Genomic DNA, 13,323 nt, shown 5'->3' with positions numbered 1-13,323 from the left:
TATGTATGTATGTATGTGTAGATAGGTAGGTACGTAGGGAAGAAGGGAAGAAGGAAGGCAGGAGTAATGGAAGGATGGGCTGAGTGTGTTGAGAGAACTGTTGGAAGTGTAAGTTGAATATTCTATGCAATCTAGAGCTGAGTGTAAGCAATTGTATTGTGGTCCCTATACCCTCCTTTTTCCCTAGCTTCCTCATTTTCCCATGCTTTCTAGCATATATACAACTGAATAAGGTGAGCATAATCAGGATGTCTTCCTCAGATTTTCAAATGAAGAACAAAATAGATATTATTAAGCAGACAGATCTATTTATTAATTAAAAGGAAATGATTGTGACTTCCTAATTTTAAGGGAAATGTTTGGGATTTGGAGCAATTGAGATATAAGTGGCTTTTCAGAATAAGGCAGATGATACAATAGCCAATCTGGGATACCATTATTTTACCTTTAATTCAATTCCTTTCTTTCCTTTTATATTTTGCATTGTATTAGTCAAAGTGAAAGGGAAGAATTTGAAAATGAGTTCAAACAACAGTATGAACGAGAAAAAGTGTTATTAATGGAAGAAAATAAAAAACTGACAAGTGAGCTTGATAAGGTGAGTGATTTAATCTCATTGATATTCATTGATACATGCTAGATGTTCAGCACTATCATAGAAATTATAGATATAATTTTATATTTGGTGTACATTTTTTTATTTAATATTCCTCCTAAACACAAGGATTGCTTCTGTGTACAGGCAATTTTTCATTTTACCAATCTGTACAGGAGTCTTCTTGGAGAGAGGACTTGGCTTACCTCGTCTTATTCTTTGTCCCATTTATTTTTTGAGCCCCTGTTCTTTATTTCACTTTCCATCTCTCTTTTACTATTAATCACTTACTTTGTCATGGCTAAGTTAAGGCCTGTCTTTGGCAAGAACAGGAACAATTAAGCCAAACTAGAGAAATTTTGACAGTTCTGATGTCATATTCATGATGGAGAACTGATAATAGCTAGAAGTAATACCACTGGTAGTTAAGAAGCCAAAGAAACCAACTCTGCCTATAAACTCTACAGCTTGAATAAAGAGCTGAACCATAGGTTAAACCTAGATTAAAACAGCTAGATTTATGAACAAAATTTGAAATACTTAAAGGAATCTTTTTCCATTTAGTATCTCAGATTTCTTGAACTGACATCATTCTGCATTTCTTGTCCCAGTTGTTAACAGCTGTAAAAATCCTAATATTAATCAGCAGTTTTAATAGTTTTACTTACTTTTAAGTAATGAGGTTTGGATAATTGTGCTTTGTAATGAGTTCAAGGATTTTCCTGCAGTAAAAGTATTATGTTCAATTAATAGTCATTTCAATAACACATTGAAAGACAATGGCTAAATAGTCATAAAAGAGAGACTTTTCATTCATTCTATCTCAATTTTCCATTGTGTTCTATATTCCTTTTTATTTCTGTCACTATTTTCCCAATGATTATTCAGTTTTCTAAGCATTTAAAAATGACTTTGCTTGTTTGGTTGCAAACTACTTGAGAAAGAACTCTGTTTATTTTGTAATTACAAAGCGGATGCACACAAACACTGTGGAAAGTGGCCAAATAGTAAGTAGTATAAATTATTTTTTAAACTATGAATACTGTATGAACATTATTGTATAACTCTTAGTTAATTCCACTAAAATAAAACTAACAGTATTTAAACTTTATCCAAATAGGTCACATAATTGTTATTTAATGGGCTTAAACAATATGACTACAAAATTAAACATCATTTCTGTCTACCAGACAGAATTTTAAGATTCTGTTAAGAGTTACCTTGAGGTAAGAAATATAATTAAACTCTAGAAGGCCACTTCATGTAGAGTTTATAAGCAAATTACCTAGTAAAAGATGGTATTATAGTTTAAGAAAAATTGAATTGTGATATAATCAAATCGAATGTAGATCAAATCTTGTATTCACCCCTTGGTTTCATTTCATTATTAACCATAAAGTTCTGGCAAGTTTACCAGAAATACATCTTTAGAAATAATTTTTAAACAATACTCTTTTGATTTTGATGAGATCTGAAGGATAAAAATAAAAGCCTATCTCCTAATTTTATAAAAAATAGAATATTACCTTGTCTTGCTAAATTGAAAGATGTGGTAAAGGATGTGAACAGAACTTTGAGAGCAAATCATATGGTTGGCAAGTATTCAGTGACAAATGATAACAAGGAAATGTTTATTTCTGGAGAAATAGGGGAGGGTCTGGGTCTTCTTCCATTTGAACCTCTTCTTTATTTTTGCTCCTTTTATTCAGCTTTACTTCTCTGTCAGTCCACCTAACTGCACATCTTCACTGTTTCTTTCCATTTACTCATTTTTTGGTTTGGTTGAATTGGGTATTTTCCCCAAGAGGGATAACCAAAGAATACCTTTGCCATTGCTACAACAACTGTTCCATTGGGAACCTGCTTGAAGAGAACAGAATTCCTTCTCAACAGAACTTCAGATATAGAAACCAAAAAGCAATTAGTATGTTAATTTTGAAACTTATATAACTAATAGATTCTCATAGTCAGATTTTTTAACTTCAAAAATAAAAATTAAAAAGGAAGTAGAAAAAAGTTTGTTGATATTTTCAGAAGTCTGTATTCAAAGTTTCTATTAAAGGTAACTTATTGCAAGTAAAATTAGCCATATATGCCAAGGAGTGGAAGTAAATGGTTTCCAGTAAGAAAATATTATCATTTGTGTCTTGTTTTTAAATAATTATTTTACATAAAAGCAAAATTACACAAAATATGGAAAATATTCAACATAAAAGTTACCTATGATTTCATCAACACGAAACAACTATTTTATATGTTCCTTTTCAGGTTTGGTTATATATGTATTATTACATAATTTCAGTCATATATACATTATATTTTCTAATCTGCTGTTTCATTTAAAACATGAGCATTTTTCCATATTCCTATGTAGTCTTATAATTATCATAAGCCAGATATGTCAATTTACAAATAGTAAAACCTTCTCATTCCCAAACATGCAAAATGAAGTAATACTTAGGTAGAATTTACTTTGTGCAGGCCCTCTCCTGAGTTACTTTATATAAACCATATAATTCTCACAATAACTCTGTGAGGTATACCCTATTGTTCCTACCATTTTACAGATAAGGAAATTGAGGCAAAGGGAGATTAAGCTACTCTCGTAATCTCAAAACTAGGGAGTGGCAGGATGGGATTGGAACACAGGTAGTCTGGCTCCGGAGCCCTGTGCTTTTATTCAGTAAGAATGAAAAGATTAACTTTTCCTGACAAATACTAAACACATCTATTTAAGACTCCTTTTAACCACTGTAACATGACAGTGCAAAAATCTGTATTTCCTCCTCTTCTTGCAAATCTCTAGCTGAAACCCCAATCACAGATTAATTGGAAGTCAAAAGCAATGGTGATCAGAAAAGGATGTGTTGTAGGAATTAGTGAAGACACTGCATCTGCAAAAAACATTCTCCAAAATAGCTTGTAGACTTCTGGCTATGCTAACATGAAGAGATTGATGAATCCACTCAAGAAAAAAAAAGTTTCAAAGTGGACACAGTTGTTGAAAACAGTCATTTCAGAGCTCCCAGAGTTAACCAAAGGAAGACAACCACAAAACATTACTGAGATAAATTAAGGAATATCTAAACAAATGGAGAGATATACTGCATATTGTTAGGACTGCAGTTCTCTCCTAATAGATCTATGGATTTGGGGAAATCACTGTCAAAATTTTGGTAGGCTTTTTTGTTAGAATTGGCAAGCCTATCCTTAAAGTTATATGGGAATACAGAAGACCTACAATAGCAAAAATATTTGGCGGGGGTGGGGAGGCAAGGGGTACAAAAGTTGGAGGATTTACACTACAGAATTTTGAAACTTACTGTAAATCTTTAGTAATCAAAAGATGGTAACATTGGCATAATGGAACAGAGTAGAGAGTCCAAAAATAAGACATCATATTTATGGTTGATTGATTTTCAGCAAAAGTGCCAAGGCAATTCAGTGGGAAAAAGACAATCTTTTCAACAAATGGTGCTGGAATAATTGGATATCTATGTGTAAAAAATTAACTTAGATCCTTACCTCATAGCATATACAATTAATTCAAAGTGGATCATAAACTGAAATATAAGAGGTAAGCATAGGAGAAAATCTTTGTGATTTGGGGTTAGTCAAAGATTTTGTAGATATGACACAGAGCACAACCCTTGATAGAAAAATAATTATAAATTGGACCTCGTCAAAATTTAAAGATGACATTAAGAAAATGAAAAGACATACATAGATGAAGAGAAAAGATTTTCAAATAATTTATCTGATAAAAGACTTATATTTGGAATGTATAAAGAACTCTTAAAACTCAGTAATAAGAAATAATACAAAAAACCCAATGGAAAAAAACGGGGGAAAAATTGAATAGACATTTCATGAAAGAAGATATATGAATAACAAATAAGCACATGAAAAGATGTTCACTATCATTAGTCATTAGGAACAATGCAAGTTAAACCATAGTAACATACTGTTGTACAGGCTCAAGAGTTAATTAATCAATCAGTGACCATACCAGCTGTTGGCAAGGATATGGAGGAACTGAAACTCCTACACTGCTTGTAGAAGTGCAAGATGGTATAACTACTTCAGAAAACAGTTTTGAAATTTCTCAAAAAGTTAAGCATACACTTACCCTATAACTTGGAAATTCAGAAGAATTAAAAACATAGTCCCTTTAGAAACTTGTATATGAATGTTCATAGCATCATTATTCATAATAGCAAATAACTGGAAACAATACAAATGTTCATCAAGTAGTGAACAGATAAATAAAGTGTACTAATATCCATGTAATAGAATACTACCCAGCTATAAAAAGGAGTTAGTTCCTGATGTGTGCAGCACTGTGGTTGAACCTCAATAATACGATAAGTGAAAAAAGCCTGATACAAAAAACTATATATTGTATGATTTAATTGATATTATGTTTCTAGAAAAGGCAAAACTATAGACACAGAAAATAGATCAGTGATGCCTAGAACTCATGTTGGAAGCCAGGATTGACTGCAAACCAGCTTGAGGGAAATTTCTCAGGTATTGGAAGTGTTCCCAAACCAGATAGTGGTGATTATTGCACAAATGTTTAAATTTACTAAAAATCATCAAACCATAAGTGTTATAATGAGTGAATTTTATAGTATGTAAATTATACCTTAATAAACCTATAAAAAGAAAATAGCTGGTAAAATACATTTTTAGAGGTAAATAGCACACCCTGGAGTACAAAACGTAAATTCCTTATTCTCAATAGGCAGCTAGCGATGTGCATTGGTAGTGACAGGTTCTCTGACCCTTTTTCTTTCTAAGAAGACCATGAGGTTGAGGATAGGATTAAATGGGGAATGCATAAAGTAATTTGTCTTTTGGCAGAGGGGAAGAAATGAAACTTTGCATTGTGACTTTTGCAAAAACTGCCTATCTCCCATGGAAGTACAGGTTAAAAACACACACCAGAAAAACCCTGGGTCATTAGGAGAATTCCAGATGAACTTAGATTAGGGAGTTGGCAAAACTTGTACATTTCTTCTAGTTTGTCCAATTTATTGGCAGAGAAAATTACAGGCCAATATCTTTGATAAATATAGATGTAAAAATCCTCAACAAAATATTAGGAAACCGAATCCAACAACCATAAAAAGGATCATACACCATGATCAAGCTGGATTCATCCCAGGGTTACATGGATGGTTCAACATATGCAAATCAGTCAGTGTGATAAACCACATCAACATAAGAAAAGACAAAAACTACATGATCATCTCAATAGATGCAGAAAAAGCATTTGATAAAACTCAACATCCATTCATGATAAAAACTCTTTCCAAAGTGGGTATAGAGGGAACAAATCTCAGCATATAAAAGCTATTTATGGCAAACCCATAGCCAACATAATACTCAAAGGTGAAAAGCTGAAAGCCTTTCTGCTAAAATCTGGAACAAGACAAGGATGCCCACTCTTACCACTTCTGTTCAACATAGTATTAGAAATCCTAGCCACAGCAGTCAGACAAGAAAAAGAAATAAAAGGTATCCAAATTGGAAGGGAAGAGGTAAAGTTGTCATTGTATGCAGATGACATGATACCATATATAAGAAACCCTAAAGACTCCACACAGAAACTACTAGAACTGGTAAACGAATTCAGCAAGGTAGCAGGATACAAGATTAACATACAGAAATCAGTTGCATTTCTTTACACTAACAATGAAATCTCAGAAAGGGAAAGTGAAAAGACAATCCCTTTTAAAATCGCATCAATAAAAAATCAAACAAACACACTTAGGAATAAACCTGACCAAGGAGGTGAGAGACTTATATGCCAAGAACTATAAAACATTGATAAAGGAAATTGAAAATGATTCAAAGAAATGGAAAGATAGCCCATGCTCTTGGATTGGAAGAATTGATATTGTTAAAATGGCCATACTACCCAAAACAGTCTACAGATTTAATGTGATCTGTCAAATTACCCATGTCATTTTTTACAGAACTAGAACAAATATTCCTAAAATTTATATGGAACCACAACAAAAAACAAAAAACAGAATTGCCAAAGCAATCCTGAGGAAAAAGAACAAAGCTGGAGACATAATCCTCTCAGACTTCAGACAATACTACAAAGCTACAGTAATCAAAACAGCTTGGTATTGGCTGACAAAAACAGACATATGGATCAGTGGAACAGAATAGAGAGCCCAGAAATAAACCCACACACCTATGGTCAATTAATCTTCGACAAGGGAGGCAAGAATATACAATGGAGAAAAGACAGTCTCTTCAGCAAGTAGTATTGGGAGAGCTGGACAGCTGCATATAAAACAATGAAGTTAAAACACTCCCTCACACCATACACAAAAATAAACTCAGAATGGCTTGAAGACTTAAATATTAAGACATGATACCATAAATCTCCTAGAAGAGAACATAGGCAAAACATTCTCTGATGTAAATCATAGCAATAGTTTCTTATGTCAGACCCAGGAAGAGCCACTGTTTCAGTAAGAGACCAAGGACAGAATCCAATGTCCCAGCTTGAAAGCAAGTCAGGCAGGAGGAGTTCCCTCTTACTAAGGTCAGCCTTTTTTTCTATTCAGGCGTTCAACTGATTGAATGGGAACCATCCACATTAGGAAGGTAATCTGCTTTATTTAGTCAATCAATTCAAATGTTAATCTCACCCAGAGACACCTTCAAAGACACAACCAGAATGTTTGACCAAATGTCTAGGCACCCTGTGACCCCATCAAGTTGACTCATAAATTTAACCATCACATGGCCCCTCATCTTCACAAACCTATAAATAATTCTTGTAGGAAAAATTCGTCTCCTTCAAGCTGAGTAATCAAAAAGAAAACTAACACAATACCTCTACAAATATATCAGAAAGGAAGAAAGGAATAGTAATAACTAATAGCAGATTGAGACCATTTATCAGAAAAATGTAGCCATGAAATAAAAATTGTATGCAAATATTTTATCATGAACTTTTAAAAACTAAATAAACAAGAATTTTTGCTTCTGTGACAGATTAGGTTACATCATACCTACCACCTCACCAAGAAGAGCTATAAAGCTGGACTTAAAAAAAATGTTTTTAATACTGTAGCAATACTGCCTGGAAGTATTCATCTGCAGGAAGGCACTGGAGAGATAAGAAGGCAGCCGAGACTTTACTGACCCAGATCCTTTAGAAAGGAGTAGTACAGAGAGATGAGCCTAGCATTCAGTGCCAGTTTTCCTCTTGAGGCATTTGCTGATATGAAAGCTGTAGCAGAGAATCCAGGAAGTTGAGCACAATATTCCACAGTATCACAAGTTTAGAGAGAAAAACTGAATATCAATGCCCACCAAGGTGCAGGATCCTTGGTAATCAATTCAAGCTTTCAATTGAACTCATCGAAAAGGCTACATTTTAGAAATAAGGGTGAACCAGAGAGAGATGAGCCTTCTCAGTGACTGAAACCCAGCCTCTAAGTAATTGAATCCCTGATCCGTCTAATTGCCTACCAGAAGTAAAAGTAAACAGTCTCTGGAGGAAGATATTATATAGAGCCTCAAATTATCTCTAAAATTTTCATACACTATATGTGGCATGCAGTAAGAAATTACAATGCATACCAAGAGATACAACCAAAGAAAACCAAGACATAAAAGTATAACAGCAAAAACAAAGTAAGAAAATAATAAATGAGAAGAAAACCAGGCAGTCAGTATAAACAGACACACACAATTCTAAGTATTGGAATTTTCTTAAATGAACTTTAAAATAACTGTATGATATATTCAAGAAAATAAACATGATGAAGAATTTCAGCAGACAACTGGAATCTATACAAAACAGTCAAATAAATCTTTAGAAGTGAAAAATAAAATAAATGGAAAATCCAACAGAAAATTTTAACAGTAGATTGGAAAGAACCAAAGAAAGGAAGGGGTAAATAAAAAACTTTCTGTACTGAAGTCTGGATATAGATCTAAAAGGACAGAAATACAGGAACTTCCCTGGTGGTCCAGTGATAAAGAATCTGCCTTATAATGCAGGGGATGCTGGTTCGATCCCTGGTCAGGGAACTAAGATCCCATGTGCCGCGGGGCAACTAAGCCTGCATGCCACAACTACTGAGCTTGCATGCCTCAACTAGAGCCCATGTGCCGCAAACTACAGAGCCCATGTGCTCTGGAACCCACACACCACAACTACACAGCCCATGTGCGCTGGAGCCTGCGCGCCACAACTAGAGAAGAGAAAACCCTCACGCTACAACTGGAGAGCCCATGCACCACAACAAAGATCCCGCGTACTGCGACTAAGACCAGACACAGCCAAAAATAAATTAAATAAATAAATAAATAAATAAATAAATTTTAAAAGATATATTAAGAAAAAAAGACAGAAGTACATAAAAAGAGGATGTGAGACATAGGGGACATGATGAAAAGATCTGACATACAAATATTTGCTTTCCCAGAAGGAGAGGAGAAAGACTGTGGTAGAAGCAATATTTGCAGAGTTAATGGCCCATAATTTTCCAAGACCTTTGAGAAATATTTAGCCCCAAATTCAAGATGTGCCACAAACCCTAAAGGTGATAAATAGAAATTCAATCCCTTAGGCACATTATAGAAAAATTGCTAAAGACCAACAACAAAAGAAAATCCTAGAAGCAGCCAGAGAAGAAAGACACATTGTATTCAAAGGAGCAAAAGCTAAACTTAAAGCTGTCTTTCCAACAGAAAAAATGGAACCCAGAATAAAAAGGAATGACATCTTTTAAAGTGCTGAAGGAAAATAACTGCCAATCTAAAAAATTATATACAGCAAAAAGTGTCTTTCAAAAATGAAGGCAAAAATTCAGACTGTAGAGAACTCTGCAGGACAAACAACATACTTCTTCAACAAATAAATTACAAGAAAAATTAAAGTGTTGGAGGGGAACTGCTATGTACTAGATGTTTGTGTCCCTCCAAAGTTCAGATGTTGACACCTAGTACTATTTGGAGGTATAGCCTTTGGGAGATGATTAGGTCATGAAGGTAGAGCCTTCATGAATAGGATTAGTGCGCTTATAAAAGAGACCCCACAGAGCTCCCTCCTCCCACGACCATCTATAAACCAGGAAGTGGGTCCTTGCCAGACACTGAATCTGCTGGTGCCTTGATCTTGGACTTCCCAGCGTCCAGAACTGTCAGAAATAAATGTTTCTTGTTTAAGCCACTCAGACTGTGATATTCCACTACAGCAGCCCAAATGGAGTAATCTGGAGCCTATAAGTAAAAAAGACTTAAAAGATAGAGCAACCATTAAGTTATGTTTATTTGTTGGTATGATTCAATTTAACAGACTGTTAAGTCTTTTGATGTTTTGAGACAACTGGAAATTTGAACAATTACTAGCTGTGTGATAAAGTAAGGAAACTTGTGAAATTTGTTTAAATATGATAATGATATTGTGGTTATATGTAAAAAGAGAGCCTTATTTTCTAGAGATATACACAAATATATATGGATAAAATTATATGATGTCTGATATTTGCTGCAGAATAATACCGGAGGAAAGGGTAAGAAGACAGGAGTACAAATGAAATAAGATTGACATTGAGGTGATAATTGTTGAAGTTAGTGATGATGGGCTCATGGGAATTCACTTATACTCTTCTGTTCATTTTTGTATATACTTGAAATTATAAGTTTTTTTAAAAAGAGGATGACATAGAGATATTTTCAGACAAAAAAATGAGAGATGTTGTTACCAACAGAACTGGAGAGTTCTTCAGGCAAATGGAGAATGTTCACGGACAGAACCAGTTCAACATGAGGAGTATGGGAAAAGCAAAGGCAGAAGGAGAATTCAGAGTACTTGATGTTTCCAAATTCAGTGACCAGAGGGTGCATAATAATAGGAAATCAGAAAGACAAGCATTTTTGAGTTATCAGATTTAACAAGAGGCATCTGAGCACCTTGAATTCCTGTTCCTAAAAGTCACACGTCTTTAAGTACCTTAAAACTGCCTTTCAGCTTACCACTTTGTATGAGAACTTAAGTACATGCAACCAGCAGTTAGAAGAAGAGGTAAAAGATCTAGCAGACAAGAAGGAATCAGTTGCACACTGGGAAGCTCAAATCACAGAAATAATTCAGTGGTGAGTACTCTCTTAAATCTGTTTTTGTGGGTAATTTTTGGCCATATAGTCAAGTTGGTATGAATTCCAGGAGGAATATTTATTACTGGTCTGTGCTTCTTCTATGTTGTCTGTTATTTTCCTCTTTTCTCTAACTCCAAATACTCCATATCAGCTTTTACACAGTTTCATTGGAAGCTGATATTTCTTTCTAAGAAAAGAAAATGTTATTGTCTCCTAAGACAGTTGATCCTTAAAGAACTGAAGAAACTCATTCACTAGCTATGGATGTTCCTTTCTAAGATCAAAATTGCTGTATTTGTGATTACTTTAAGAAACAGAAAGCCTGGAGAATATTTTACAAGCTGAAGATGTGCTTTCACCTTTTTCATAATTATAACAGACTAATTCACACACGGCATTTTTAAAACATTAAATGGTTACAGTTTAGTTTTATCACCTGTTCTTTAAACCCCTAGGATTTAATTTGGGATAATTGCCTTAGTAACTTTCATATTAATTAACTCAAATGATTGTTCTGGTATTTGTAAAAATTTGTATATTTTTATAATACTTGAAGAAAGTAGAATCCAACAGGGACTTTATTTTCTAATGCAAATAGCCTAACTTTTTATATTTACTTTTTTAACTTTCTGACTCTTTTTTAGCACGTTATTGATGTTTTATTTATATAAACAACTACTGGTTTCTTCAGATATCTATAGACCAATAATATGGTGAGAATGTTAGTTTATCATGCTCTTATTTTTGTTCTCTAAGCATTTTTTCCTATTTATACCAGCTTAATACCCTCCTTCTTAAATGAAATCATAAGTGAATAAACACTGCCTTTTTAAGTAATCTTACCCAAATGACTCAAGTATTTTGATATTGACTTAACTATAGAGCTCTTATGTTAACTCAGCTTTAGCTTATGAATGTGACTGTTGAGTGCATATCTGAAGGAAAATGCCCAAATTGTGGAAATATGGTTGTGTTCCAAATAGTACAGTTAATGGTTCATTAATATTTAATTGAGATCCTTGTCATAAACTCTACATTTCCAAAGCAAAATCATTTTAATCTTTAGCCGTGCTTATAATATCAAACATTATGACTTTTCATTTGTAACTCCATTATTATGTAATCAAATTTGTAATAAGATGTTAAAGAAAATGACTTTATAGAAGACAAAACTGATTTGGCCAAAGCCTGAGATCCTAGACCACTGATCTTTTCAAGTGATTGCATGATGGGTTCAGATGGAATGGGAAGTGGTTCTAGTAAAGAAGCTTTAAATATGGACTATCTGGAAAGGCTTAGTAGAAAGGATGAAGATGAAAATTTTTGTGTGATACTACAAAGCACTCTTTTTACACATTTCACATTCAAGTGAAATATGCAGAAGAAATTAGGAATACAATGAATTCACTTTGCATTAAAGCTATTATTTAGAAATGGACTAATATATTAGATAATAAATTATTAAATACCTAATAGGCTAAAAGTAAAAGATATACTCACTGTTCTCAGAGTTCTCACCTATTTGAAAGTTATATCTCTGAGATATTCTGTGCAAGCTTATAAAGGTCAGAAGTCTCAGGCTATTCCTGGTTTTTTAATCTGGTATATTAAAAAATGAAGTAATGCCAAAACAAGGTTTTGGAAGCTTGTGATATGCAGTGTTTTAAATGTTTCCATTGGCCAAATTAACAGTTTTAAAATAAAACAAACACTGCTGTATATAAGACTTCATTTGAATGCATTTCTAATGGCCTTGTTACTCTGCTCCCTCTGCCTTTTCCTATGAAATACCTCTTTCATGTGAAAGAAAACCTTTTAGGTCAAGGAGACCTTGTTGCTCACACTGTATTGGAACAGGGACCTTTCTTCTCACCATTGACTCATCAGAAGACTTCACTCTTTCTCTTTGAAATGGTACTACAAAAAGAGGTTGAAGTAATAGGCTGGTCCATAAGATTCATTTTTTAGATGTATCTCCTCACATATAATGCATTCTTCTGGTATAATAGGAGATAGAAAGGTCTGTAAAATAGAGTACTTTGCCTTCAAGTACTAGCTTATAGTGTAACATTTAAAAGTTTAAAAACTAATGTGATCAGAGCTGGATATAAGTAACAAGACTTAAATGTAAATTGTCTTATGTATTGTACAAATACTTATTTTTCTATATGAGTATAGAGGAGAATTACTTCAGACTGGGTGCTAGAGAAAGTTGGGGGTAATCAGTGGAACTATAATGCATTTTCTGAAAAACACTGAGTTCAGTAAAGGGTGCTACTATTCCTATAAAGGAATAATAGGAAATAAGACTAATAAAGTTATTGCAGCACAATTAACATGAATACTGGGTAAGAATCAGAACTTCATTTATTTATAAGAAGAAGGAGAAGGCTTTAGTGCAAAGGGTTATGGAATTGACTGAGGTGATGCATTGGTGTTCAGCATGAAATAGAAGGAAATTTGGGGGAAGCTGAACAAATGGAGAAGACATTATGGAAGAAGGATCTGTAGGACTTAATTAATTATAAATGAAGAGCAAGAGATGAGGAGGAATTAGTATTTCTGAAACTGTGTTGGAGAGATGAAGA

At 33.7% G+C, this 13,323-nt stretch overlaps 1 protein-coding gene across 14 annotated transcripts in view; it reads left to right on the top strand.

Moving 5' to 3' along the window:
• The window catches only part of CDC42BPA (CDC42 binding protein kinase alpha), a 322,438-nt gene that overhangs the window by 233,667 nt on the left and 75,448 nt on the right, over window positions 1–13,323 (top strand). For all 14 annotated transcript variants that reach the window (XM_007167184.2, XM_007167178.2, XM_007167177.2 and 11 more), the window contains 2 exons: window positions 493–598; window positions 10,608–10,732. In XM_007167184.2, coding sequence (XP_007167246.2) covers window positions 493–598; window positions 10,608–10,732 — 231 coding nt within the window. The remainder of the gene's footprint in view (window positions 1–492; window positions 599–10,607; window positions 10,733–13,323) is intronic.

Source organism: Balaenoptera acutorostrata, chromosome 1 (genome assembly GCF_949987535.1).
Source record: "Balaenoptera acutorostrata chromosome 1, mBalAcu1.1, whole genome shotgun sequence".
Taxonomy (NCBI): Eukaryota; Metazoa; Chordata; class Mammalia; order Artiodactyla; family Balaenopteridae; genus Balaenoptera; species Balaenoptera acutorostrata.
This window is presented reverse-complemented; position numbering and strand designations above follow the sequence as displayed.